The sequence below is a fragment of the Chiloscyllium punctatum genome, chromosome 3, assembly GCF_047496795.1.
Source record: "Chiloscyllium punctatum isolate Juve2018m chromosome 3, sChiPun1.3, whole genome shotgun sequence".
NCBI lineage: Eukaryota > Metazoa > Chordata > Chondrichthyes > Orectolobiformes > Hemiscylliidae > Chiloscyllium > Chiloscyllium punctatum.
Window position 1 is genome coordinate 114,664,387 of NC_092741.1, and position 27,306 is coordinate 114,691,692.

A 27,306-nucleotide genomic window follows, 5' to 3' on the forward strand; every position below is an offset into this window, starting at 1 on the left:
AATATATTCTATGAGGTGCATTATAACTGAAGCTCTTTGCCTAATGTTCTGACACATTCTCTGTTGCCTTGGTAACTAGAAACCAGCCAAGGGATAGCTATCTGCTTCTTCACTTCCTCACTGAGAAAACTCTGCTAGTGCATTTTCTTGTGCAAGTACTGACTTCTTTTAAATCTGGTGGCCATTTGCCCCAATCGATTAGCACATACCTCTGAGACCGTGGCCATAAGGAACTTAGATTGTCATGGATCATTTTGGTTTAAATCCTCCACATAGCAAGTTCATGTTAATTTGGTCTTGTCGTGATTTATGTCTCTGAAGAATTTTTATTCCACTGGATTGTTAATGCTGGTAGCTCATTTCTACACTTTTTAAAATATAGGATATCGGAAGAAGATAAACAGCAAACTGAGAAACAGCTTGAGTCTCTTCATGAAGCTTATGATAAGTTGTGTGAGGAGTCTTCTGATGGCCTCCAGCAAATGCAAAGTACACTAGCTGAAGAGGCAGTGGAGAAGGTAATGATCAACTCTGGGTTCAGGAGATGTTTAAAGTTGCATTTCTGCAGCAGAGCAGAATTTGAGTATGGGATACCTTGTCATTAACTATCCAAAAATCCTGAATTTAATTCAGTTGGATTGTTCATGAAGGTGGCATCAATCAAAATAAGCTAATGCTTTCAAACTTTTGACAAACATTTTTTAAAAAATAACTGCAACAGTGATACCCTCAGATGGATTTCCTTTGTTGAGTGAGAAAAGGAGGACTTTTATTTAGCTTTGTAAAGAACTCCACTACTGTATGCTGTAAACATGCATAGCATGGTTATCACAATGTTGAATACCTAATTCTTTCCTTTTTCTGTAAACAGAAGCATGGTGCTTAAGCTCTATAAGTACACAACGAGTCATGTTACAGACTAAAAATAACGCTCTTTTGCTTCCTGTTGTGACTAACCCTATAAAATACATGGATGATACTTTTGCATTAAAGGATATGCATGCAGGACATTTTATAAAAAAATATTACTTCTGTCGACATCAGTACTGGGCCTCACTTTTGCTGTTGCATCGCTAACATTCACCTCCCTGGTAAGTACACATTATTGTATCATCGTATCGCCATAATTGAAGTGTGTTTTGCATGGACGGGTTCTGAAGAGCTTGGAGGTAATGATTATTTGGTATTTGTATTTAATTATGTTTGGTGCCAACTTTATTCCCTCTTGTAAATATTCTTCTTTCCCCTTTTGATTTTCAGGACTATGAAACCATTGCAGGTGTTCTTGATCTGGCGACTGGGATGGTTTGTCCGATATTCTCTGCAATATGCCGTGGCCTTATAGATTACGACACAGGGGTGATTTTGCTGGAAGCTCAGGTCATTGTCTCAGGTCTAATTCTTCCAGAAACAAGGCAATGCCTTGGTATAGAAGAAGCCTTGAGATGTCAATTGATAGATGGAAAGATCTTCAACCATCTGGAAGAGTTGAGTAATTCAGCCAAAATTATTTCAAGTGGCACCCATCCTGTTGTTGGTGTTTATGACAGCAACGTTATCTCAGAAATATCGGTCATTAAAGTCCTTGAGGCATGGTTTGCCACTGGAGGACTCAGGGTTCCAGCCACGGGTGAAAGATTTAACCTTGAGGAAGCTTTTCAGAGAGAACTCATCCCTGCTCAGCTGTACTTCAAATTGCAAGAGAGGCAGAAGATGTGCAAGGAGCTGATTGATCCAAATACAGCTGAGAAAGTATCATTAATGGAATTAATGCAAAGAGTCACGGTAGATAAAGAAACTGGATTAAGACTACTTCGTGTAAATCAAAGAGAGTGGGGCACAATCAACTTGAAATCTGGGAGACAGATCAGTGTTCTACGGGCAGTCCATGAAGGCCTCATAGACCGTGAAGTGATGATCAGGCTTCTTGGTGCGCAGCTGTTTGCTGGTGGGCTTATTCACCCTCAGACAGGAGCTCAGCTAACAGTAGATGAAGCTTTGAAATGCGGTCTCATTGATCACAATACAGCTTCAGGCCTCCTCACTCATCAAATTCAAACAGGAGGCGTTATCGACACAGCTACTGGCAGGCGGTTAACCATGGATGAAGCTGTGCAATGCAATTTAATATCATCAAGCAGTGCACTTTTGGTCCTGGAATCACAGCGGGTATTTATGGGTCTCATTTGGCCTGATTCTGGCGAGATATTTTCTGTCGACACTTCTTTGCAACAGGGAGTGGTAACAAATGAATTAGCCCACAAAATCTTGAATAACAGGCAAAAAATTGCAGCCCTTTATATCCCTGAGAGCTCATCAGTGCTCACACCTGAAGAGGCAAGCAGCCTAGGTATAGTAGACACAAATGAAGCACATGTTCTAAACACAGTTACATTGCCTGACTTGATGCCTGGCGCCAAACACTTTCAGTCTTCCCATGAAGACATCATGAACTGGGGATCAAATTCTGAAGTCAAAACATGTGCTACGAATGATCCTACCGGTGTTAAAGAAAGAGGCGGCGATGAGAATTCAACTCGACAGCAGATGGAAATTCAGAAGAAATTTGTATCTTATTTGATGATGCACAGCTATATGGATGCAGGCTCAGGAAGGAGGCTACTCTTGGTTAATAGTGACTTAAATGAAAAGATTAAAATGGTGATGGAAGCAAGTGGTACAGATATTCCATTAGAAAATCAGCAAGAGTACCTTCATATTCAAGATGACAGTGTTCTTGAGAATCTGTTGGAAGCTGTAAAAACATCAGAAGATATTAGCTCCCTTAAAAACCATCTTCATTCTGAAAGGTTGGATTCAGATGATAGAATGGAAAAACAGAGTGTTGATGCACCAAATGAACATTGTAGGAATATTAATAATGAAGCATTATGTTGGATGCCTGGAGTGCGACAGTTTCCAACAAGTGAACTCAACGAGTATGGATATTCACAGACGATAGAGAGTCCAAGAAATTGTGTGACTGACATCAAAGAGAGCAAAGCAATTCAGGCAATTGAAGCATTAGATCATTTTGAAGGTTGTCCTGAAGTGTCATCTCTTCCTGAAAACTTAAGTGAGCATCCAAACCTTAATGAAAGTGTTCAATTGGCCAGCCAAACCAACCATGCTAATTCTTTTGAAAATGATTTAGGAAACCATTGGAGAAAAAGTGAAGAGGTTCCAAAAGATGATCAGGTTACTCAAGTGGTAGTTTCATTGTTGCAAACTGCAGATTCATTCCAAGAGGAGGAAGTTGCCCAGACTGTGTCTTCAACTGAACACTTGCCAGCTGAAATCAGCTTGAGGATTCCAACAGAGCAGTCATCTCCATCTCATGAACACAATAAGTTCACTCTATGTCCATTGGACACGGATCTCCAAAGGGACTTTGGCGATGCTCTAAATAAAATGCTGGGCCTTGATACATCATCTGATATGCAGAATGGTGATAAAATTAACAATGGTACTCATGGTTTTAAAGACGCATTAGTGAGCAACGCAGAACATGCTAACAAAACTTCAAACCATGTGACTACTCAGCAGTACTTGGAAGCTTCAGAAATGGTAGAATCTAATGATGCAGGCAGAAGACAAGATATTGCTGAGCTATCAATGGAATATCAAAACAGCATGGCAGATACATCTGCAAACTCTGTTCCTTTGGAATCACAGCTGCCAATTGGTAAAGATGGATTTATTTCTGATCAATTAGAAACTGAAGCAGAAACAAGCGAAGACCTCGTATGTGGGAAGAACAAAATAAGGACAATTGAAATGCTAGAAGATATTGCGGACTTACATGAAATGGGAGATTTTGTTGGTACTTCTGATGAAGAAAGATTAAGTGAAAATGCAAAGACGAATGTCATAATGAAAACGAAGGATGAAGAACAGTTGCTTACAGATGACAAGAATTCTGTTGTTGCTGATAAAGATAAACTGGAAGATAGTAATCTTGAAAACCAGGCCAGCTTTCATAAGTTGATAGAAACACATGCAGATTTCCCAATGGAGACAGTGTTTGAGGTAATGAGTTCATCAGTGGAAGAGTGTCTCTCAGTATCCAATGAAATCTTGGATCTGAGCCCTGCAGACATTGGAAGTAAAGGTGCACACTCTGCGAATGACACTGAGGGCCGTAAGGAATCAGAGCAGAAAGTAATAAAGATCATCGAAACATTGGATGACTTGGCAGACTTAGATAAAATGGAGATTGCTGAAGAATCTGTTGTGAGAGATAGTTTGTTAGACGATGAAAGTCCAAATTCCAATGAAGAAGGTAACAATGACAAAGTGTTAGCGAATGGATTGAGTGGACCCACAAATACGGTTGAAGATGGTGCCATTTACCAATACGCTTCAGTAGGTGATGAGGTTGAAAATGGGAGGACCAAATTCATTACAAGTGTGGAAGGATTGGACGATATCGCAGACAGCCAGGAAATGCCGTGGTTTATTGAAGATCTTACAGGAATGGAAGGGTCTCAAATGTTTAGTCCTTCTGGAGTTGAAAATATCAAGGATGTATTTGAATATTCCACACAAATGGTAAGCGGTGAAGTTAATTTTCTAAATAATGCAAAATTTAATTCAAATACCAGTGAACAAGATCAACACAAACAAGTGAATATTGAGGCTGTGCAGGAAGCAATGAAGAACTGTGGAATATCTGAGCAAAATACATCAGTGGGTAATCTAATAATAATGGATAAAGTGAAAAGTGACTGCAGTCTGGATGTAAGATGTCCATTGCAAGAGAGCCCACATGATGGTGTGGTGACACTGGAGAATGCTGAAGGCATCTGCAGAGGTAATGGGAGACATTTGTACATCTTGGAAGAAGAGGATGAAGAAAACGATGCAGACAAGATTTCTTCAGAGGCAGTTGGGAGTAGGAAATGGGACAGATCAACTTTGATGAAACATTACAAATCAGAACTTGAAACCGGTGGAATATTTGACGCTGTTACTGGTAAAAACTACAGTCTTGAGGCTGCTTTGGCACATGGACTTTTGGATGAGGAGATGGCTGTGGATGTTTTGGTTTCACAGTTCCAAGGTGGAGGAATTTGTTTTGAGGAGAGTGGTGAAAATTTAACTCTTAGTGATGCAGTGGCGAAGGGTCTTTTACCAAGTGATGTTGCTATCAAAGTGTTGGATAAGCTTGGATTGATTGGAGGATTCTATAACCCTGGTACAGGAGAAATAATGGAAGTGTCTGCTACAGCAGAGCAAGTCGTAAACAATGACCTCTTGACAAAAGTATTACTTTCGGAAAAAATGGTCTCTGGAATCATTGACCCAGAGACTAAGAAGCTGCACAATGTTCATGATGCATTAAGACTTGGTATTTTAAACTCGTGTACAGCTCTGCATTTGCTAGAAGCCCAAATTGTTTCTGGTGGCATCGTGGATCTCAAACAAGAAGACCAATTATCAGTGGCTGCAGCCTCAAAGCTCTGCCTGGTTGATGATGAAACAGCTGAACAGTTGATGAAAATAGAAAAGGCAAAAAATGGAGGGCAAGTCGACGAGGTGACCAAACAAAGGGCACTAAATTACCAGTTTGAAACGTATGGCATATTGGATCCACAGACAAAACAACCTTTGTCTGTGATGGAAGCAGTTAACAACCACCTTGTGGAAAGGGATGATGTGCTCTCTGTTCTGCGTAAACAAGTTGTAGATGGTGGTATCATTCAACATAAATCAGGACTTCGCCTCTCTGTAGCTAATGCTTTGAGGCATGGTTTAATTAATGAAGACCTAGCTGATGACCTGTTTGAATTAGAAACATCATGCCAAACTTCAAACGCTGAGAAGAATTTGTGTTCTCAAGAAATCTCTCAGTGTTTACATTTTCCAGTGGCAATTGAAAAGAACCAGAAAATTAATGAAGACTTCATTGAATTCAAAAATGGAAAATCAGTGATTCAAGTAGAGTCTGGTGATGAAAAATTATCGAATAATAATTTAAACAAAGAAATTAACCATTACAAAAGCCAGGATAATTTTGGTGAAAGCCAAACTAGCATTATTCCTTACTCTGATTTGGTGAGAATAAGTAAAATAGATATAGTCACTGGGCGAAGATACTTGGCAGTAAAACCTCACGAAAGATTTTTGAATGTCGAAGATGTTGAACCAGTGTCAACATTACGAGTGGCAGATCTGGATCTGGCTAGTGCTCTCAAAGAGGACAAAGAGGATAAAACCTTGATATGTGCCAGAGAAGATGAAATCACTGATCAGGATGTTGGAGCAAACAGTGAACTGAACTGTCAGATAAACCCCTCACTTTCCGGCTCCTCTGTTCCGGAAAGTGTTCAAGATATTTCCCTCAATGTTGAGTTTCAGGGGCAAACTGGACAAACTCCTGAGGAAAATTTGTCCAGAAAATTGGACTACAGGCCATCCAAATCACCTTGTATTGAAGATTCACTGCAAGGTGACTTTTTCTCATACATTCGAGAATGCACATCAGATATTGAGCTGGAGACTGATACATCAGAATCGGCTGGAAAAGAAAATCTTGTAACATGTGAAGAGGAACTTAATGAGGAGTTTGGAAAATTGACTGCAAAGATGTTTATGGAAGAAAAATGTGTGGAAGAGATGGAGCCAAACAATTCACCAGCCAATATCATGGTTCAAGGTCTAATGAGTGCCAAGGAAAATGGTGATTTGAAAGAAAGTTTTGAAGGAAGAAAGCCTGATATAATTCTCAGCCCAGATGATAAAGCACAATTAAATGGAATTTCCAAAAAAAGTAATCAAGTTGCACAAAGTTCTGGCTGTGAAGAAGGTGCAGAAGGATCTGAACAAACAGTAAACATTGGAATGGCTGTGGGGAATGTGCTGAAAGCTGTGTATATGAAATTCAATGATGCATTCAAAAGAAAACCAAGTGAAGATGAAGAAATCCCAAGTGATGCTCCAATGATAAATGAACGTGAGCAAAATAAAAAGGTGGTTGAAACTTTAAATGACCCTGCAGAACTTGTAAATAAAGTGAACAAAATGGAGAAAACCGTGGCCAATCCTTCTGAGGCAGGAGGAAATGACGGTGAGATGTCAGACTATGGTGGTGAAAAATCATTGGGAGAATCTGAAAATCATTCATGTCAAGAAAGAATCAACGAAGAAATGCGAGATCAGAATTTTGAAGGTGGTCAGAAGCTTGAGATGTCATTGGACAAAACAATAAATAATTCATTATGGCTTGAGGATAAAGGCAATTTGGTTTTGGACGAGGAAAGTCCTGTCCATTCAGAAAAAATGCTTGGTCTCACAACTGTTGAAGACGACTCTTCAGAAAATACGGATGATCAAAGAACAGTCAGAATTAATGGTGGAACTGATGATAGTAAAAAGGCAGACACCTTTGATTTGAAGGAACGCAGTAGAAAGATGGAAGGTGGCGCTGCAATGCCTAATGCTCAGGATGTGGCAAATTTATCTGGTGATACTTGGGCTGCTGTAAGTAAGTCAGAAATTCTCTTTGATTGTCTGAAACGAGAGCTTCTCAATGAAAAGTTTAGTGAATCATTTGGTTTGAAAGAAGAAAAGTCCTTAAAAATAGCAGAGTCGATTGCTTGTTTGAAGCCAGTAATGATGAGTGCACACGTGCAGGAAATGCTTTTTGCATTAATTGAAGAGAAAGATCCTTACAGTTTGAAAAACCAAGCCCTGGTCAGCAGCCTGATTGATGAGCTTTTCTGTGAAATAAAACATGAAATTCCAGATTTGACAGAAGACAGGCAAGTGAAAGAGACACTCTGTGAAAGATTTCTTGTGCTACTCAGCACTGCAGGAACTCCTCAAAGTATATTGCAGGAAACAGTCAAGGAGAAAAGGACTGACATGAATCAAGCAACTCAGGTGAAAGAAAATGACCAAAGTGTAGCTTGTCATGAGAATGGGAATCTTGGTTCTCCTATCAGAGGGTCAGAATCACAAGAAGGCATAGAGAAGGTAGCCATTAATGACAGTGCATCAAAAGACGCTCACATTAATGATGATGATGGTACAATGAAGAGGATGATAGGAATAAAGCAAAATAGGCAGAAAGATGATCCACTAATGCAATCTGCTGATTTTTCTGATGAAGTGAAATTGTTTGAAGATGCTCAACCCAAAGTCATTTTGGAGGATGCATCTGATGACATTGGGATTAACAACAATAAGGGTCTTGGGGAAGTGAAGGAAGTGTTGCAAGTCAGGCAAGATGGAAAATATGTAAGTGAGAATGGAAAGAAGAAAGTACCAGCTGATTCTCAACCAGATCTGGCCAACAATATTCATGAACATACCACTGAGCTAGCAGTGAATAATTCCTGCGTTAAAGTGAATGAAGAAGACAATGCGAAGGAAAAGACACAGGTGCAGGGTGGCCAAAATATAAATGAGGACAAAAATGAAAATTTGCCGATGCAGTCTTTTTACAGTGATCAAGAATTTCGGAAGAACATTCAGGAGAGTGAAAGTCTTGGCGATGCATCAAACAATGTGTGGACTACAAATATAATTAATGAAAGAGGTGTGCAATCTAGTGTACACAGTACAAATGAAAGAACAAGTGAAGATTCAGTTGCTACATCATTTAGTAATCCTGTTGAAATAGAAGCAGTAATAGGAAACATTCAGGAACCATTCACCTTTGAAGATGCATCATGGATTAATGAGAATAAAGATGATGTGAAGGACATAATTGAAACTGTTGCACGTGACCAAGATGTAAATGGAAAGAGCAGTAAGGATTTAGTGATGCAGTCTTCCGATGTATCTTGTGAAATGAAACTGTTGGAAGGCATTGAGGAAGAGACCAACATTAAACTTGAACAGCATGTGGACCACAAGACTGTTGAGGAGGATGGACAGGTTAGTAATCCTTGTAATTTATCTTCATACAACTCAATTGTGAAAAATTATAAAAGCATGAAACCAAGAATGAGTTGAATTACAATGTTGTCTGTATCCTTACAAACATTCTCAGTCCTCATACATTAGAGCCAATATCGATTAGATAATAATGTGAGAAAATCCTAACGTGGTAGCTCATCCATATTAAATAATTTCTTGGTCTGGTACAGTCAGCACTTGTATACCCTATTCTCAATTCAGTTCAGTAGTAGTATTGAATCAGTTCCTTGTAGGTTTTATAGTTAAGAAGGTTTTTGCTGGATCCATTACTTCTTTTATGTATTCATGGGAAATAGGCATTATTGGCTGGGTCAGATATTATGCTAATCTCAAGTTGTCCTTGAAAATGGGGTGATGAGCTGCTGACTTGAATTGCTATAGCTAGACCCACAATGCTGTTTCGATTCAGTGGTATTGAAGGAACATTGATGTACAATATTTCCAAATCAGGACGGTGAGTGGAGAGGAACTTGCAAGTGGTGTATTTTCCCTTGTACCTGCTGCCATTGTTCTTTGAGATGATGGTGGTCGTGCATTTGGAAAATGTCAGTAAGATGTTAGTGAGGAGGATTTTGAGGGTTAATAGGGTTTTTGCAATTGTTATTTCTGGTACCTAGATCACTGACAGTTCCATTTCTTGGAGACTTTATAGTAATTGTTACAACTGAATGGCTCGCTAGACTATTTCAGAGGCCAGTTAAGAATCAACTACATTACTGTGGATGTGGAGTCAGCTGTAGGCCAGACCAATTAAGGAAGGCAGTTACCTTCCCTAAATGACATTAGTGAACCAGATGGGTTTTTCCAACAATTTGAAAGTGGCTTCATGGTCATCATTACTTTCTTAATTCAAAATTTTTTTAAAATTAAATTCAAACTGCACCATCAGTTCCAAACCTGCGTGCCCAGAATGTTCCCCTGGGTTTCTGGATTAGTTGTGTAGCAATAATACCATTAAGTCATCGCTTTCCCAAACTACTTTAGTATAGTATTCCAAATTGTTGCTCCTGCTATTGAATGTGGGACTGTATCTGTTGAATCTCTTGTCTCTCATGTTCATCTTAAAAGCTGAACAAACATTATTGGCAAAGTTTTTTTTTCCTGAATGAAACATGGCAGGTGACTTTTACAATCAAATTTAGAACTCCCTGGTCATTTGGACAATATTTATCCTGCATCAGCATTTGTAAAACAGATTATCTGGTCTATATCAGATTACTGTTTGTGGAAGCTTGCTGTGTACAAATGGATTGCCATGTTTCCTTCATTTTACAGGAGTGAGTACACTTCACTGAACCAAAGGTAATTCGCTGTCTGAAAAATACATTGGTAAATCCAGATATGATAAAAGACAGTATAAAATAGATCATTCGCTCTGCAATGAATCAGTTATAATGAAAGTAGTAGTAGGACATTTGGAAAATAATCCACAATCAAGCATGCTTTTGAGAAAGGGCATGAAAGAGTTACAATTCTTTGAGGAAGATCAGCTGTGATCTTATCAAATGTTGGAGCAGGCTGATGCTAATTTTTGATCCTGAGTTATTGTGATTCAACTCTGATATTCCTGACCTTTCCAGCATGAAAATGAAAAGCAAACGTTTATTGAAATATCTTAATCTTATCACCTGGCGACTATTTTGGGCTTCGGATAAAGATTAGAATTTGTCAGTGACTGTAGATTTCTAGATTTCCTGAGCTTTATTTTTATGCATTTTACATCCATCATTGTTTTGTATCAAATGTTATTTATTATATTGAGTTGATTGACATATTCACTATGTTTACTTTGTTCAATTTAATGTTTGTCTTGGAAATAATCTGTTCTTTCATAACATTACAATGACTTAGGCCAAAGCTGAACCGTTAATTCAATTTTTGTTGCAGATATGTAACATTGCACAACAGTGTTTGGAGCATGCAGAGAACTTGCAAGCTCACTTGATGTTACTCCAAGATAGGAGAATCCAACTGGAGAGCCTGCAGCCAGTTGACACGGACCTGGAAATCCTTCAAGAGCAACTAGATTACCACAAAGTAAGTAATGTATTTCATATGGAACAAGCTCACTGTGCAATTAACATTTTTTCAAATTAAAAACCATGACTGGGAAAAGTTGTGATTGTTTTAAATATAACTTATGTAATGTAGCAATGTATTGGACTGCCTTTCTCAAGCTTGCCTTGGAGTAGATATAAAGGAGATTAACTGGAGTGGTACCAGACACTTTAGTTACTTGGCGGGATGAGAGATGTTGGAATTCTGGATGTAATTTTGCTTGCTGAGCTGGAAGATTCATTTTCAGACATTTCATTACCATACTAGCTAACATCATCGGTGAGCCTCCACTGAAGCGCTAGTTTTATGTCCTGCTTTCCATTTATATGTTTAGGTTTCCTTCAGTTGGTGATGTCATTTCCAGTGTCAGTGATGTCACTTCCTGTTCTTTTTCTCAGAGGGTGGTACATGGGTTCAAGTTGATGTGTTTGTTGATAAAGTTCCGGTTGGAATGCCATGCTTCCAGGAATTCTTGTTCATGTCTCTGTTTGCTTTGTCCTAGGATGGATGTGTTGTCCCAGTCAAAGTGGTGTCCTTCCTCATCTAGATGATAGGATACTAATGATAGTGGGTCATGTCCTTTTGTGGCTAGTTGATGTTCATGTATCCTGGTGGCTATTTTTTTGCCTGTTGTCCAATATAGTGTTTGTTATAGTTCTTGCAAGGTTTTTTGTAAATGACATTAGTTTTGCTTGTTGTCTGTATAGTCTTTTAAGTTCATTAGCTGCTGTTTTAGTGTGTTGGCGGGTTTGTGGGCTACCACGGTGCCAAGGGGTCTGAGTAGTCTGTCAGTCATTTCCGAGATGTCTTTGATGTAGGGGAGAGTGGCTAAGGTTTCTGGACGTGTTGTGTCTGCTTGTTTGGTGAGATATCGGTCGGCTGTGTTCATTGGGTACCCCTTCTTTTTGTGGCGATAGACCCGATCCCACAACCAGAGAACTGAATCACAGCCTTACTCAAAAAACTTCAGAAATCAGAGAATTAAACAAGACTGACTGATCCAACACACCATGCTTCTCTGGATTACTGAAAATTTTCACAAACCAGGAGTCCATCTCAGACCCTTGGTCTCACTACCTGGAACACCAACATACAGATTATTCAAGGAACTACACCAAAGACTAAAACACCTAGCAGAAGATTCATACCACTCTATTCACTCCACACAAGGAGTTCTGAACACCATCAAAGACACCAAGATAGAAGAGGATGAAATAATGGTCTCCTTTGACATAACAGCCCTGTTCACATCCATCAACATCAACCTGGCCAAAGAAACATTGACTACACTATTAAAAGAACCAAAGACACATATTCCGAACACCACCAACTTCATCAGCATGTACAACATTATCCAGCTAGTGGACCATTGCCTGACCACCCACTTTACTTTAAATAACAAAACCAATGGAATAGCCATGGGATCTCCGATATCAAGGTTCTTAGCAGATGCAGTAATGCAGGGACTTGAACAAACAGCTCTGCTGACCATCCAACCCAAACTTTGGGTCCGCTATGTAGATGACACCGTTGTCATCACTAAATGAAACAAATTAGATGAAACCATCAAGATCATCAATAATATCCTTACTGGCATAAAATTCACTAAAGAGGAGGAAAACAACAACAAACTGTCATTCCTAGATGTCACAGTAGAGCGAACAGCCAATGGGGATCTTCAAACCAGCGTCTACAGGAAAACAACACATACAGACAAATACTGAAGTACAGAAGCGGTCATACCAACACCCACAAGTGAAGCTGCATTAGAACATTACTTCAATGAGCCACGACACACTGCAGCACAGAGGAACTACGAAGAGTAGAGGAAGATCACCTACACAGTGTATTCAAAAAGAACGGGTACCCAATGAACACAGTCCACTGATTTCTCAGCAGTAAACCCAAACAAGCAGACAAAACGTACCCAGAATCCTTAGTCACTCTCCCCTACATCAAAGACATCTCAGAAATGACTGCCAGACTTCTCAGACCTCTTGGCATCATGGTAGCCCACAAACCCACCAACACACTAAAACAGCAGCTAATGAACAGCCCTATACAGACAACTAGCAAAACGAACGTCATTTACAAACACTACATTGGACAAACAGACAGAAGAATAGCCATCAGGATACATGAACATCAACTAGCCACAAAAAGACATGACCCACTATCATTAGTATCCTTACATACAGATGAGGAAGTACGCCACTTTAACTGGGACAACACATCCATCCTAGGACAAGCCAAACAGCGACACAGACGAGGATTCCTGGAAACATAGAATTCCAACCAGAACTGTATCAACAAACACATCAACTTGGACACTATCTACCACCCTCTGAGAAAAAGAACAGGAAGTGATGTCACCATCACAGGAAATGACATCACCACCACAAGGAAATCTAAACACAAATAGAGAGCAGGACATAACAATGCTTCACCAGAGGCTGACTGGTGATGTAACCCAATATGGTGATGGAATGTCTGAAAACAAACCTTCCTGCTCAGCAAGCAAACTTACATCCAAAACCACACCCTGAGCTACAAATTTTCTAAGAACTCACTAAGATGTCAGAATTGTTCTTGTCAGGAACAGAAAGGATTTAGTAAAGATGTTCAAAACAGCGAAGAGTTTTGATGGAGTACCTAGTGAATGGAGAGAAATATACCATAGGCAGGAAGTTTAATTACCAGAGACCACAAATTTAAGATGTGTGGCAAAACAAAAGGGAATGTAGTGAGTTTTGATGATCTGGAATACACTGGCTGAAAAGGTGGTGGTGAAAGCAGATTCAGTTCTAACTTTTAACAAGGGGCTGGGCATAGATCTAAGAAGAATAATAAGTAATGCTTTAAGGAGAGAGCAGGAGAATGGGACCATTGGATGTCATTTTTCAAGAGCTGGTACAAGCCTACGGGATAAATGGACTGCTTACATGCTGGAAGATATTATGGTGTGAGTTTAGTTCATTTGTGTGCAGATACAGGGTAACCCTATGAAGCAGCTTTCAGTGTAACTAGGATTACATCATTTGTGCATTCAGTGCATGCTTTAGGAATACGTTCTTCATTTGAATTTGAATTGCATTCCTGAAAATTACAATTTAAAATGAAACAACTAAGCATATCATGTTACCTATTGAATTACACCCTGTCAAACCCTTCACATTGCTAAATTCCTTTATTGATAATTAAATAACTTATAAACTGAATTTAAAAATAAAAATTCAAAAAGCATAAAACTTTTACTTTACAGTATTTTTTGTTTGCTACTCCTCCTGCTTCCCAAACCCCCTGCTTGCCACAGCTCCTGCTCTCTAACCCTCCTGGTTACAATGGGCTATTCCTGTTGTTGCCCCCTACACCAGTTTAGGGTCTCTCTCACTACTTAATCCACCCTCTTGTTGCCAATCCTCCCACCCTGCAGCTTCAATGACTCCCTCACTCTCCTGCTCACTGGTTATCATTCCTTAACTCACTGAGAGGTTCATCTGGTGCATGTGCTTCAACCACTCTTGCTGCCTCTGCTCACATCCAAAGGCCTCGCTCCCAGCCAGGTCTCAGGAAAGGGAAGCAACGATCAGGAGCATTTGCTTCTGGACCATTGGGATCTGTAATTCTGCAACTCCAGAGCTCCCAACTTCAGATCAATCTGGGTTTTGAAAGGGAACACAGGTTCAGGAGAGGGCAATGATGAACGTGTCAGTGGGAGGTTTGGAAAAGCAAAGATCAGCAAAAGGACGAATCATGAAACAGCAGAGGTTGCAAACTGGAGGGTGGGTCTGGGAGCAGGAGAGACCACACACTGTGGTGAACAGGTCACACAGTTTGAGTTCATGCTAGTGAACTGTTACTTAAAAATCTTGCAATGTTATGCAAAAATACATGCCCCGTTTTTAAAGCGAAATAACATGAAACTGGCTAACATTAAATGGGGACTTACTGTAAATTATGCACAGCATTAATTCCACTTTTGAAATCATGTTGGATTGTTGTATCAAAACAGTCATCTCTTAAACCAAGATGCAGAATGATCGAACATACCTTCAAAATTCAGAAAATTTTATTGGATTGACTGCGTGAAAGTAAACCCACTCATGAGGCTTTCCAAAATTCTGGGCCTTTGTTATTAATTGATCAATAATGAATCTGTTAGCAAATTCAGGAACAATATCATCATCCAGAGGATGATGAGGATGTGAAACGTGTTAGTAGTTAGTGTGTTTGGGGTGAAGAGGAGCTTCATATGAATATAATTGCTGGTATAAATCTGAAATTAAGCTATGCAGTTCACATTGTTTTAAGAAGTCTAAAAATATTTGAGCATAAATTTACAGAGTTCAAACTATCTACTTTTAAATATTTAGGCTTTTGTTTAGGTATTGTGAATAGTGAGGTTGCCACTCCCACAAGTGGCCCGATGTTCTGGCCAATATTGTCCATCAGTATGTTTTTGCTGTCCTCTTTCCCCTACCCATGCTGTCCGCAACTCTCACTCTAACTCTTATCCACTCTCTTCTCATTCAATGCCTTCCTCCTGCCTCCCTCTGTCCTCGTACTACCTATCCCCACGCCTCTACCCCTCTCTCCGCACCAATCTCCTGGCACCCCGCGCTCAGCTTCCCCCTTGCCCCCTTCTCTCTCCGTCTCTCTCTCTCTATGCCTACACTTCTCCCCCTCCCATTCTCTCTCTCTGTTCCCCCATCCACCCTCCCTCTCTCCCTCCCTCCCTCTCTCTGTGCCCATACTTCTCTCCCCCTCCTCTTTCTCTCCCTCCCTCTCTGCCTCTCACACTTTCCCTGCTTCCATACACCAACTCTCCTATGCCCCCTGTTGGAGGAGAGATATCAAAAAGAAAGCTTGAGTCCTGTGTCTCATAGCACAAGTCTTCTTATCTATATAGATTACCTGTAAGGTGGAAATGGGTCATTTGGCCCAACAGGTCCTCTGAAGAGTATCCCACCCAGACCCACCCCACGTCCTCTCACCCTGTATTGCCCGAGGCTAATGCACTTAACCGACACACCCCCGCACATGATGGGCAATTTAGTACAGCCAATCCACCTACCTTGTATGTCTTTGGACTGTGGGAGGAAACTGGAGATTGTGTTTATTCCACACAGACAGTCACCCAAGGCTGGAATTGAAAGTTGGTCCCTGGTGCTGTGAGGAAGCATGCTAACCACTGAGCCACTGTGCAAGTCGATCCTTATTCAAGCCCTTTGCCAATGCAGCATGTGAGAGGTTCTTGGAAACAGTTTCCACCAGACACTCTGCCTTTCTCAGCCAAGTACAGCATTTTGATGCATTCTAAAAAGTGCATGTAACATTGATGTCGTTGTTCACCAGATCTCCCGTAATCTCCACATCCAATCCAATAAACACGCGATCAATAGTGGACAACTCTATGGACAGCCCTAGGTCCTCCCGTGATCTCAATGTTTACCAGAAACCTCTATCACCTATCTTTGGGATCTTACCAGGCACCTCATTCAATCACATTCCAATACTGACAGTTATACTTCTTTCCAGATATTTGCCAGCTGCATCACGTTAATTCCCAATAAACGCAATATTTGCTTATCACTAATGATTTTTTCGAATTCTGTTAGGCAATTTACATTCCCTAATTTATGTAACCTAATTACATAAGATACAAAAGAACGCAAATTATTACCAATTGTTATAAAGTTTATAAGTTAAAAGTTTGGCATACTATAGGATTTGACTTTTCCTTCTACATTTAACTAAATAGTAAACTTGGTGTCTGGTTAGTGCCCGGGTGTCTTTTAGCTAGATTTTTCAAGAATGCGCCTTATCAAAATGCTTCTATGTTTAGTACTGCCTGTGATTAGAGTGGTGCTGGAAATGCACTTCAGGTCAGGCAGCATCCGAAGAACAGGAAAATGGATGTTTCAGGCAGGAGCCCTTCATCAGGAATGAGGCTGGAAGCCTCAGGGGTGGAGAGACAAATGGGAGGGGGTAGGGCTGGGGGGAAGGTAGCTGGGAGTGCAATGGGTGGATGGAGAAAGGGGTAAAGGTGATAGGTTGGAGAGGAGGATGGAGCGGATAGGTGGGAAGGAAAATTGACAAGTGGGACAGGTCATGAGGATGGTGCTGAGCTGGAAGTTTGGAACGGGAGTAAGATGAGGGGAGGGGAAATGAGGAAACCGGTGAAGTCCACATTGATGCCTGGGGTTGAAGAGTTCCAAAGCAGAAGATGAGGTGTTCTTCCTCCAGGCATCGGGTGGTGAGGGAGCGGCGGTGGAGGAGGCCCAGGACCTGCATGTCCTCAGCAGAGTGGGAGGAGGCGTTGAAATGTTTGGCCATGGGGCCGTGGGATTTATTGGTGCGGGTGTCATGAAGATGTTCCCTAAAGAGCTCTGTGGGAAGGTGTCCAGTCTCCCCAATGTAGAGGAGACTGCAGATGCAATAAACGACATATGTTGAAGTGCAGGTGAAACTTTGATGGATGTGGAAGACTCCTTTGGGACCTTGGACGGAGGTGAGGGGGGGATGTCGGCGCAAGTTTTGCAATTCCTGTGATGGCAGGGGAAGGTGCCAAATGGGGAGAGTGAATTGTTGGGGAGCGTGGACCTGATCATGTAGTCACTGAGGGAGCGGTCTTTGCAGAAAGCGGATAGGGGTGGGGAGGGAAGTATATTCCTGGTGGTGGGGTCTGTTTGTAGGTGGCAGAAATGTTGGGGGATGATGCAGTTTATGTGGAAGTTGGTGGGGTGGAAGCTGATGGCCAGGGGGTTCTGTCCTTTTTGCGGTTGGAGGGGGGGCTTTTGAGGACGGAAGTGTGGGATTTGGATGAGATGCGTTGGAAGACATCTTCAACCACGTAGGAGGGGAAATTACTGTCTTTAAAGAGAGAGAGGCCATCTATCCCCTCATGCTAACCATCATCATTCGAGGAAAAAGGCTCTCACTGTCCACCCTTTCTAGTCCTCTGATCATCTTGTATGCCTCTATTAAGACACCTCTCAACCTCCTTCTCTCTAATGAAAACAGCCTCAAGTCCCTCAGCCTTTCTTCATGAGACCTTACCTCCACACCAGGGAAGGGGATATCTCCTCTGCACCCTTTCCAATGCTGTCACATCCATCGTTGTCTGTATCCCCCTCACACTGACTCTCTTACTGTCCCTCTCTCTGTCTTTGTCCCACATTCTCTCCTCTTTGCCCCAACACATCTCTCTGACTCTCTGCATCTGGATGCCTTCTCTGTGTCCCTGGACTGTCCTTATTTCTTTTATCCCATTAAGGTCAGCTGATTTTAGATGTACCTGTCGAATGATGTTTTGTTAAGACCCTTATGTCATACTGTAAATGAGTAAATTCTCATGGTCTGTCATGTGGAATTGTTCATGTAAACCTATTTTCCAGTTAGTAAAGTGTGAGCTGGAGGAGTCAGTAACACGCGATCTGAAAGCTGCCGAGAAATTTCTGGATAGTGTTCACCTGGATCCTGATGAACCATTACAAAAGAATTTGGAAACTGACTGTAAAGATTTACAAACGTCTCTCCGGGACATGATTGATGTGTGTGCGAGCAGGGTCGAGGCCCTGTCAAGTGCCATTGAAATAGAACAGGTCTGTTGTATTGCCTTTCCAAATATTTTACAAATGATCCTCCTCTATTATTTCAAAATGAATACTTTGAGTTTAGACTTTCTGTGTTATTTTCAAAATTATAAGGAACACTTTATTATTGTTGGGCTGTCTCCTGACTCACGTTTTGTGGGGTCCTCTGTAAATCTGTATACACACACACCCCAAAATTGTTGGAGGTAGATTTTTGTAAGGTAAAGCTACCAAGGAAAAAAAAGTGGTAAAGCAAAGTGGTGTCAATGCTGTTAAGGTTCAAGTCAGTCCAACTTTAATGAATGATGATGAAAACTCAAGACTAAAGGGCCTTTTTCAGATGTTCCAGTAACTTGTCCAGGAATGCCTGTTTTGTATTCAGAGTTCGATGTCCTGCATTATAAACAGTAACTGGTGGAATTCCACTTGTGTCCTGTGACTGTGGGTCTGTTGCTGATCATATTGTCTGCTGAGATCAATCACTTGCCAATAAAACACTAGCCTCCGACTGTTTCTACTCAAAATAACCAGAGCATTCTTGGAGCTGCAGTTTTGAAAATTACATTAATGCAAATGGTTAATGGGTTTGTTTTGAGTTTAGATGCCATCTGTGATTAATAATTTTAACAATGGCTCCTCTGGTTTTAATACAAACTGATTGACATTTCTATTCTGCTTTTCAGTCTAAGATCAAGGCGATGCATCAGGAGCTCCTTACCACACTGGATCATCTGTCCACTCACATACAAGAAAATGCAACCGCCTTAGAAACTCTGTTCCCAGACATGTCCAGTGATTTGGAAACTGTTGAAAGATGTATACAGCAACACAAGGCAAGTGTTGCAGGCAAATTCTGTAACTCTAGAAAATGGTTATACTTACACTGGAGCTAATGAGAATTAAGTTTTTAAAATGTTGATTTTGCAGGAGTGAATTATGTTGGTAACATTTTGGATTTACACAGTATTTTTAACATGAATATGCTACAAGTTCTTTCACTGTAATTTGATCAGAGAAAAGGGTGCAAAGAGCTAGCAGACTAGTTCAGTAGAGAAGACAAATGGAATGTTGGTCATTATTTCAAAGGGAAGGGATTTTAAACACAGAGAAATCTTGTTAAAACCATACAAGTTACTAGTCAGACATAGATTAATGACTGTGTACAGTTTTGAGCCTCCTTTCTAAAGAAAAGTAAATAGGCATTGGAGGCAGCCCAGAGAAGATTTACTCAGCTGATCCTGCGTGTTTAGGGTCTGCCTTATGAGGAGAGGTTGAGTAGATTGGAATTCTACTTATTGGAGTTTAGGAGAATGAGAGGAAACCATATTGAATCATATACAATTCTTAGGGGACTTGACAGGGCAATTGCGGAAAGGCTGTTTCCCCTTGTGGAAGAGTCTAAGACCAGCATGCCTAAGCTCAAAGTAAGGAGGCACCCATTTAAGACCGAGGTGAGGAGAAATTTCTTCTCTGAGGATAGAGAATCTGTCACATTTCTTACTTCAGAGGGCTAAAGGAGCTGAGCCAGTAAGTATAAATAAGGCTGGCATGGATTTTCAATCAGAGTTGAGAGTGTGTTGCTGGAAAAGCACAGCAGGTTAGGCAGCATTTAAGGAACAGGAGAATCGACATTTCAAGCCAGAACCCTGCATCAGGAATTCTTCTGTTCCTCAGATGCTGCCTGACTTGCTGTGCTTTTCCAGCAACACACTCTCAACTCTGACCTCCAGCATCTCTCTCCTGGATTTTTAATCAGCAAGGGAATCAGGGATCATGGAGCTAAGGCAAAAAAAAAAGTGGTGTTGAGGATTATTAGGTCAGCCGTGATTACTTTGAATGGTAGACCATACTTGTTGGGCTGCATGGCCTGCTTCTGTACCTATGTCTTATGGTCTTAGAAGTAAATAATGGTCAGGACAACAAAAGGAGTTCAATGACATGTACCTGCCATGTACCTGCACCTGATAGCATCAGAGATTCAGCGTAATATCTCACGTGAAAGATTGTAGTTGCGGAAATGCAGCACTCCCTCGGTACTGCAGCACTCCCTCGGTACTGCACTGAAGTGTCAGCAGGACTCATGGTCACCAGTCTTTGGAGCTGGACTTGAACCCCCAACATTCTGAGTCTTTGGGGAGGAGTAGTACCCACTGACCCACAACTGACAGTCGTAACTCCCTTGATTGGAGTTTGTCATATATAGGGTCTGATTACATTAATTTCAGTGACCTGAGATTGTGCATCCTATCAACACTTTCAGTACGATATACTTAAGCATGATCTAGAGCAAATTTCAAATTAACCAAGTAATCTTTCTGAAAATAAAACTTTGATCTGGAAGCCTACCAACTTGTATTAGCAACCCAACACCCTCCATTTGTCATTCCAGCTGCAGATGCTGGAATTCAAAGTAGACATGCAGGAAGGTGGAAGAACTCAGCAAGCCAGGCAGCATCAGGGGTGGAGAAGTTGAGGTTTCGGGTGTAACCCTTCTTCAGGACTGGGAGTGGGTGGAAGTGAGCTGCAGGAAAAGGGGGTGGCAGGAGCATTGTGGTAAAATGTTGAGTTCTTTAGGCTGTAAGCTGCCCAGGCAGCAGATGAGGTGTTGTTCCTCCAATTTGCAGTTTGGTTCATTGTGGCAATGGAGGAGGCCAAGGATGGTCATGTCAGAAAGGGAGTGAGGAGGGGAATTAAAGCGGGCAGTGACTGGGAGGACTAGTCGACCCCTATGGGCCCGGCTGAGATGCTCGGCGAACCATTCCCTAAGTTTACTTAGTCTTCCTTAAGAAGACCACATCGGGAGCACCGGATGCAATAAAATAGGTTGAAAGAGAGGCAAGTGAACCTCTGTATCACCTGGAAGGACTGTCGGGGCCCTGGATGGAGGTGAGGGGAGTGGTATGCTGGCAGGTTCAGCCAGGAGACTGGTGCCAGGCATGTTGGACAATAACTGTAGAAGAAAATACCAAATCTATTTTTTGATGTCTTCGGTAGAATTGAAATTAGATGGAATCATTGCTGCTATTAAATGGCTTCTTAGCACCACATTCAACTGAGCTGGAAGAGTCAGAACAACAGGTGAGTTAAATTCATCAAGTGGGTGGCAGTAGCAAGAGCAGGTTTGGCATTTATTATTTTTGGGAACCAACCAATTTGACATGCTGGTGTTAATAAGGAGGCTTCTGTTGTCATGATGTCTGCATGGCTCTTATTGAGTTGTTTCCTTTGCACTTGCATCCAACAAAGTGGGATAGCCCGTATCACCTCTTCTCAAATTAAAATAGTTCTAATATTTTGATTTATATTTTTGGTTGAAAAAGTGTGCTTTGTGTGTTTAATGGTTATAAAAGATATTGGCTTGACTTTATGGTCAGTAAAGAATGAATAGTGCTCGCCATTTTGACATTTAGATTTGTCCATAGGCTTTCTGTGAGGTCTTGCACAGCAGTTTGAAGTAATTAGAGTTTACACTGTCCTGTTCAGGAGATATGGACCTGTCTAAACAGGGCAAGTAGCTATAACTCACTTTTACAACCTGACTGAAGAATCCTGACTGAGCCACAGAGTCTGAACTAGGAAATTAGAATAATTGAATTCATATTTTACTTTTGAACATGATTTTATGGAGAGACACAATGAAAGATGTGATGAAGAGAAAGAAAAACATAACGAATTACTTTTTGAAATAAAATCTTTAAACCTCCAACATTAAATCAGAAGGAGTGAATCTCCATACTTATAAAAAAAATTGTAATACCAGGGAGTTTGACAGCAATTGAAAGTTATTATGCTGCTATATATACACTTATACTTGGGTGGACAAGCCCTAATATTTCTGGAGTATTAGTTATATTGTAAGTACATACAATTAGCCTCATGCCTTCCATGTTGAGTACCAATGTTGTGAGTCGAGAGTGTGGTGCTGGAAAAACACAGCAGGTCAGGTAGCATCCCAGGAGGAGGAGAATCGGCTTTTTGGGCTTAAGCCCTTCATCAGGAGTCATCAGGATTCCTGATGAAGGGCTTAACCTGAAATGTAATTCTCCTGCTCCTGGGATGCTGCCTGACCTGCTGTGCTTTTCCAGCACCACACTCTTGACTCAGTTCTGCAGCATCTGCAGTACTCACTTTCTTCTACCAATGTTGAGACTTCTGTGGAGTAACAATAGATATCCGACAGCATTTTCATTATTTCCATATTTGACAGTGCATGTGTAGTCATTGGAAATTGCTGTTCAATTTGTCCTTTAACAACAGTGAATTCTGATAACCTCACTGTTATTTTTACATAAACCATTCTGTAGAATATAACTGTTGACACCATTCCCTTCTTCTTGCAGGATTTGGAGAAAACCTTGACCGATTTGAAAATTCAGCTTGATACTACTGCATTTGACATACAGTTCTTTGTTTCTGAGCACGCAGTGGACTTCTCTCCACAGGAGAACAGGAAACTACTCAAACATTTGAATAGTACCCAGACATTGTTTAAAAGTGTGATGGAAAGATTAACAGTACAGGTGGAGGCTTTGAATCTTCAATTACAGACCAGATTAGAGCTGGATGATCAGAAGGTTTGAGTTACTTGATTGTGGACACTTGGCATGATACATAACAAGATTGTCTGCAACATGCTTCTATGAAGTTTATGGAATGTTCTCCTTTATCAACATTCCTTGAACACTGGGATTGAGGTGATCTGAAGCCTCTGTTCCTATAGTTAATTTAAACTGTTGATATACCTCAAAACATGGTGACACACAGGACTTAGATGAACCTCTGTATCAGTAAAGTCATCTTGTACTTAAATCAACCCTTAACTTATTCCCAAGGCAGCTACCAGGGGCATTACCAAACATTGATTATCATTGAGCTCCCTTAGGTGAAATTAGGACATACGGGTGACCAAATGCTTATTCAGAGAGGTTTTATGGACCATCTTTCACATGAAGAAAAGCTGAAGAGGAGTTGAACCTCAGGGAGAAAACCTAGAGCTAAGGGGTATACAGTCAATATGATGGGTGGCAATTATGAAGCAAAGGAAAACAGGGAGAGCAAAATGCCAGAATTGGAGGAATGTTGATATCTTGGGGGATAGTAGAAATGGAGAAAGTTACAGAAGATAAAGAAGAGCAAGGCTATGGTGTGATTTGAAAACAATAAAGGAAATGTAAAATGGAGGTGTTGCTGACATTCATCAGGAATATAGATACCTTAGCTTTATAATTTGGTGCTTCCTCATCTTCTTTGCTTCTGTCCTTCAAAGTAATTTTCAATAAGTCACCTCAAAAATCTGCAAATGTCATAAAATTGTCTAATAGTAGTTGCCAATATTAAGGCCATAATGAAAGTGTATTTTAATTCACAGCAAATGTTTAGTATTTGATAAAAATGCTTCATCAGTTTGGAAATAAGATTTTAGAAGTTTTTTTTGAAGGGAAAGAAAGGATCTAGATAGAGTCAAAATTATGAAAGTGGACCCTGTAGATGTCAGTGTATAAATCAGTCTCTGAGTCCTTGCAAAATCTCTCCAACTTTGGTGCAACCTATACATCGAGTATAAAAGTAAGTCACTGGATGGGTGTAGAGGGTTTACCATTTTGAAATGTCATCTGTGTCTGATTCACAGAGTGGCTGTATCTTAAACACACTTGCATTTTGCAACGCAACTATATTGCCTGTTTAATCTCTTGAGCCAGCTATAATGAAAAATTGAGACTGACTACTAATGCAAGTACAGCATACCATGGCTAAAAATGGAGAACTGACTCATACCTGAGCAAAGGCCATGTTTGGGGTCGTGCTATAAACCTGGTCAACTTAGACTGCAGAGATAAAGTACGTCAAAACAGTTTCCATCGGCCAGCAGAAAGTACAGGCTTACGAACCAGGGAAGAGGTGACAATTTTATTTTAAATGTGGCAGTCTGAAATTCTGATCTGGAATGCACTGCTTTAGAGAGTGATGGAAGTAGAAAGGGGACAAATTGGAACTTGGATTCACACATGTAAAGAAAAGATTTGCAGCGCTATGACAAAAGAGCAGGGACATGAAATTAGCCAGATGGCTGTGGCGAGCAGTGAGCCAAATGTTGCTGTTCTGTGCTGCATCAACCTGCTGCATAGTTAGATCATTTGATTCACAGAACAAGTGATGGACATAAATTTAAGTTCTTCATTTCCGCACATAAGGTGTCACTGTTAATGCAGAATTCTGCAAGAAGGTGCTTATTAGCCAGGTCAAGAGCTCATCAAGTTTACGCAAGTAGAATTCTCATCCCTTGTCATTGCATCAATGTCTTGGAAAATACATCTCTGAGCTGAGATCAAAGTGCTTAGGAAGTGTTAACCAATACAGAAATAAAATACTGCAACTGCTGGAAATACATGGAGAAGAGTTAACAGTTCTGTTGATGACCATCATCGGAAACAATTGTTTCTGGAAATGTTAACAAACCCTTGCCATCTTGCTGAAGCCAGAGGATATTTAAAATATCACTCTGTCTCTTAGCCATGATATGTCAGGTATTCATAATCTCTCATGTGATCAGAACTCCAATGTCAGTCACTCAGTGATGAAGTGTCTTGGAGTTTGATGCTGTTTTCTGAAGATTGTGGCTCCCACACATCTCGATGCACTTCAGTGTAATTTTTTTGAGCTTCACGTAGTGTGAAATATATTGCAAATGGAATGTGTGTGAATTTCATTAATGCATCAAATGAAGCAATGTGGTTATTTAATCCTGGTATCATGCCACACTTTGTAAGTAATTTGCAGCATGTCACTGCATGGGTTCATCATTTACATAATGCTAAGCAGGTTGATGAGCGCTCAAAATATTTTCTGTTTAAAAAAAGCACTGCTTGAAATTCAAATACTTTCCACAATGTGGCTAACACTGCTCTGTAGATCTTTTTACAGATGACTGCTTGCTGTATTATTCATTCACAGTTTCTCTCTCATTTTTTCTCTCTCTTTCTCTCTCTCTCTCTCGTCTCTTGAGAAAAAAACCTGAAGCCTAAGGCCATCTGAACAAAGCAAATTAAAAGACAGCTGTTATCTTTCTGCTTGCATGACAATTGTGTGGACGTGACACTGGTGGAGCTAACTCCTTCGTGAGATACACTCATTTATTTAATCAAATTTATCGTAACCCATCTTCTTCACTTGTATGGTTAACTGCTATCGTGTTTGCAGCATACACTGGTGAATTAGCATAGATATTTATTGTAGGGAAGGAAAAGACTGCCTTAGCAAGAAATGAGAGCAAAATAACTGAGATGGTGTGTTTTCTCTATGCATTGGCAAAACAGGCATTCGAAGAAAAGCAAGGAGAGTGTAACAAGAAATTACAGGAAATGTGCGATTTACTGATGGTGACTGAAAATAAAATCATTGGTTATGAGAGTGGAATGTCCATCACTGATGATAGCTTAGCTAACTTACAACAGCATCAGATGGAGCACCAGGTTAGTGATACAGTGCATGTTTTAATAAATTAGAAATGTAAAAATGATGTAACTTTATGAAACTCTGAGGTCAGCAGGGCAAGATCCTGCTGATTACATCCCTGGTGGGGTTTTGGTTACAGACGTGCTCAGAATTTCAAGTAAACAGGCATTAGTTATCACACATAACCAATCATTAGTGTGCAGCTTGAATGATTTAACTGTCAACTGAATCCTCACTACAGGTCTGTTTCTCATAATAATATTACAATTCCTTTATATTAGTTTACATTCGGGAGTCCATAGGTGTATGTCAGTGGTCATCACTTTTTTCAGGATTCAGCTACATCTAACATTGCAGCTGGAGAGGCCATTACATCTGGACCAGGAGGCTCACCTCTGATTTCATGTAGATGTGCTAGCATTGATCTGTGGGTCAAACCAGATGAGCGTCGCTTGAGGGCTAGTGTCCACTTTGGAAGGGGGACAATGATCTCCAACCATCCTTTTACAAGTGCACGAAAACAGTGCTGCCTTGATGGATGTGGCAGAAGAAATGATATTCTGTTACTAATGCTGAAAGCATCACAGCACATCTGTATGGACAGCTATGAAGTTCATCATCAACACACAGGATGCTGTGGATCATCAATTGCAGTCTACCACAACCTTAACTATACTGTAAAGCCACCAGAAACAGATGTGTAAGACAGACTAGGCAGTCTGAATACAATCCATCTCAACTGTGATAAATCAAACTGTGATAAAGCAGGTGTTTCTAATGTGCATACCCTTCCAACATAGACCAAGTTATATTTCTTTCCCCCACCCAAAAGTCAAATTTAGACCATATCTGTAGACCGCAACTTATTGTGCACAAGAGTAAATGAAGAAGAAATGGAACCACTACTTAGCTGAGAGAGTTAGATCACAAGGATTTCTATTGTGGACACAGATTACTACAAAAATGGAATTCTGTTTCATTGCTTATCTAGTGGGATTTGAACTTGTAACCGAGGTTATTAGTTCAGTACAATACTTTGACATTGCTGTACTTCATTAGTCTAGCAACCAAAGTGATATTGAAGACAGTAGTTCAAAACATGTGCTGTGTTTGCAGAGAGGAGTTTTTCCTGGTGAAGGAAGAGTTAATACTGTAAAAATTGAATCATAAGACAAAGGAGCAGAAATTAGGCTATTCAGCCCATCAAGTCTGCTCCATCATTCAATCATAGCTGATAAGATTCTCAACCCCATTCTCTCGCTTTCTCCCCATAACC

The 27,306-nt window shown here is 40.6% G+C and overlaps 1 protein-coding gene across 15 annotated transcripts in view; it reads left to right on the forward strand.

Annotated features, from left to right (window-relative positions):
- dst (dystonin) overlaps positions 1-27,306 on the forward strand; it is a 622,282-nt gene that overhangs the window by 336,123 nt on the left and 258,853 nt on the right. For 9 of the 15 annotated variants that reach the window (XM_072558451.1, XM_072558477.1, XM_072558489.1 and 6 more), the window contains 7 exons: positions 383-518; positions 1,261-8,883; positions 10,813-10,962; positions 18,381-18,587; positions 19,262-19,411; positions 22,919-23,152; positions 25,892-26,047. In XM_072558451.1, coding sequence (XP_072414552.1) covers positions 383-518; positions 1,261-8,883; positions 10,813-10,962; positions 18,381-18,587; positions 19,262-19,411; positions 22,919-23,152; positions 25,892-26,047 — 8,656 coding nt within the window. The remainder of the gene's footprint in view (positions 1-382; positions 519-1,260; positions 8,884-10,812; positions 10,963-18,380; positions 18,588-19,261; positions 19,412-22,918; positions 23,153-25,891; positions 26,048-27,306) is intronic. The other 6 variants (XM_072558462.1, XM_072558536.1, XM_072558470.1 and 3 more) reach the window with 1 other exon arrangement.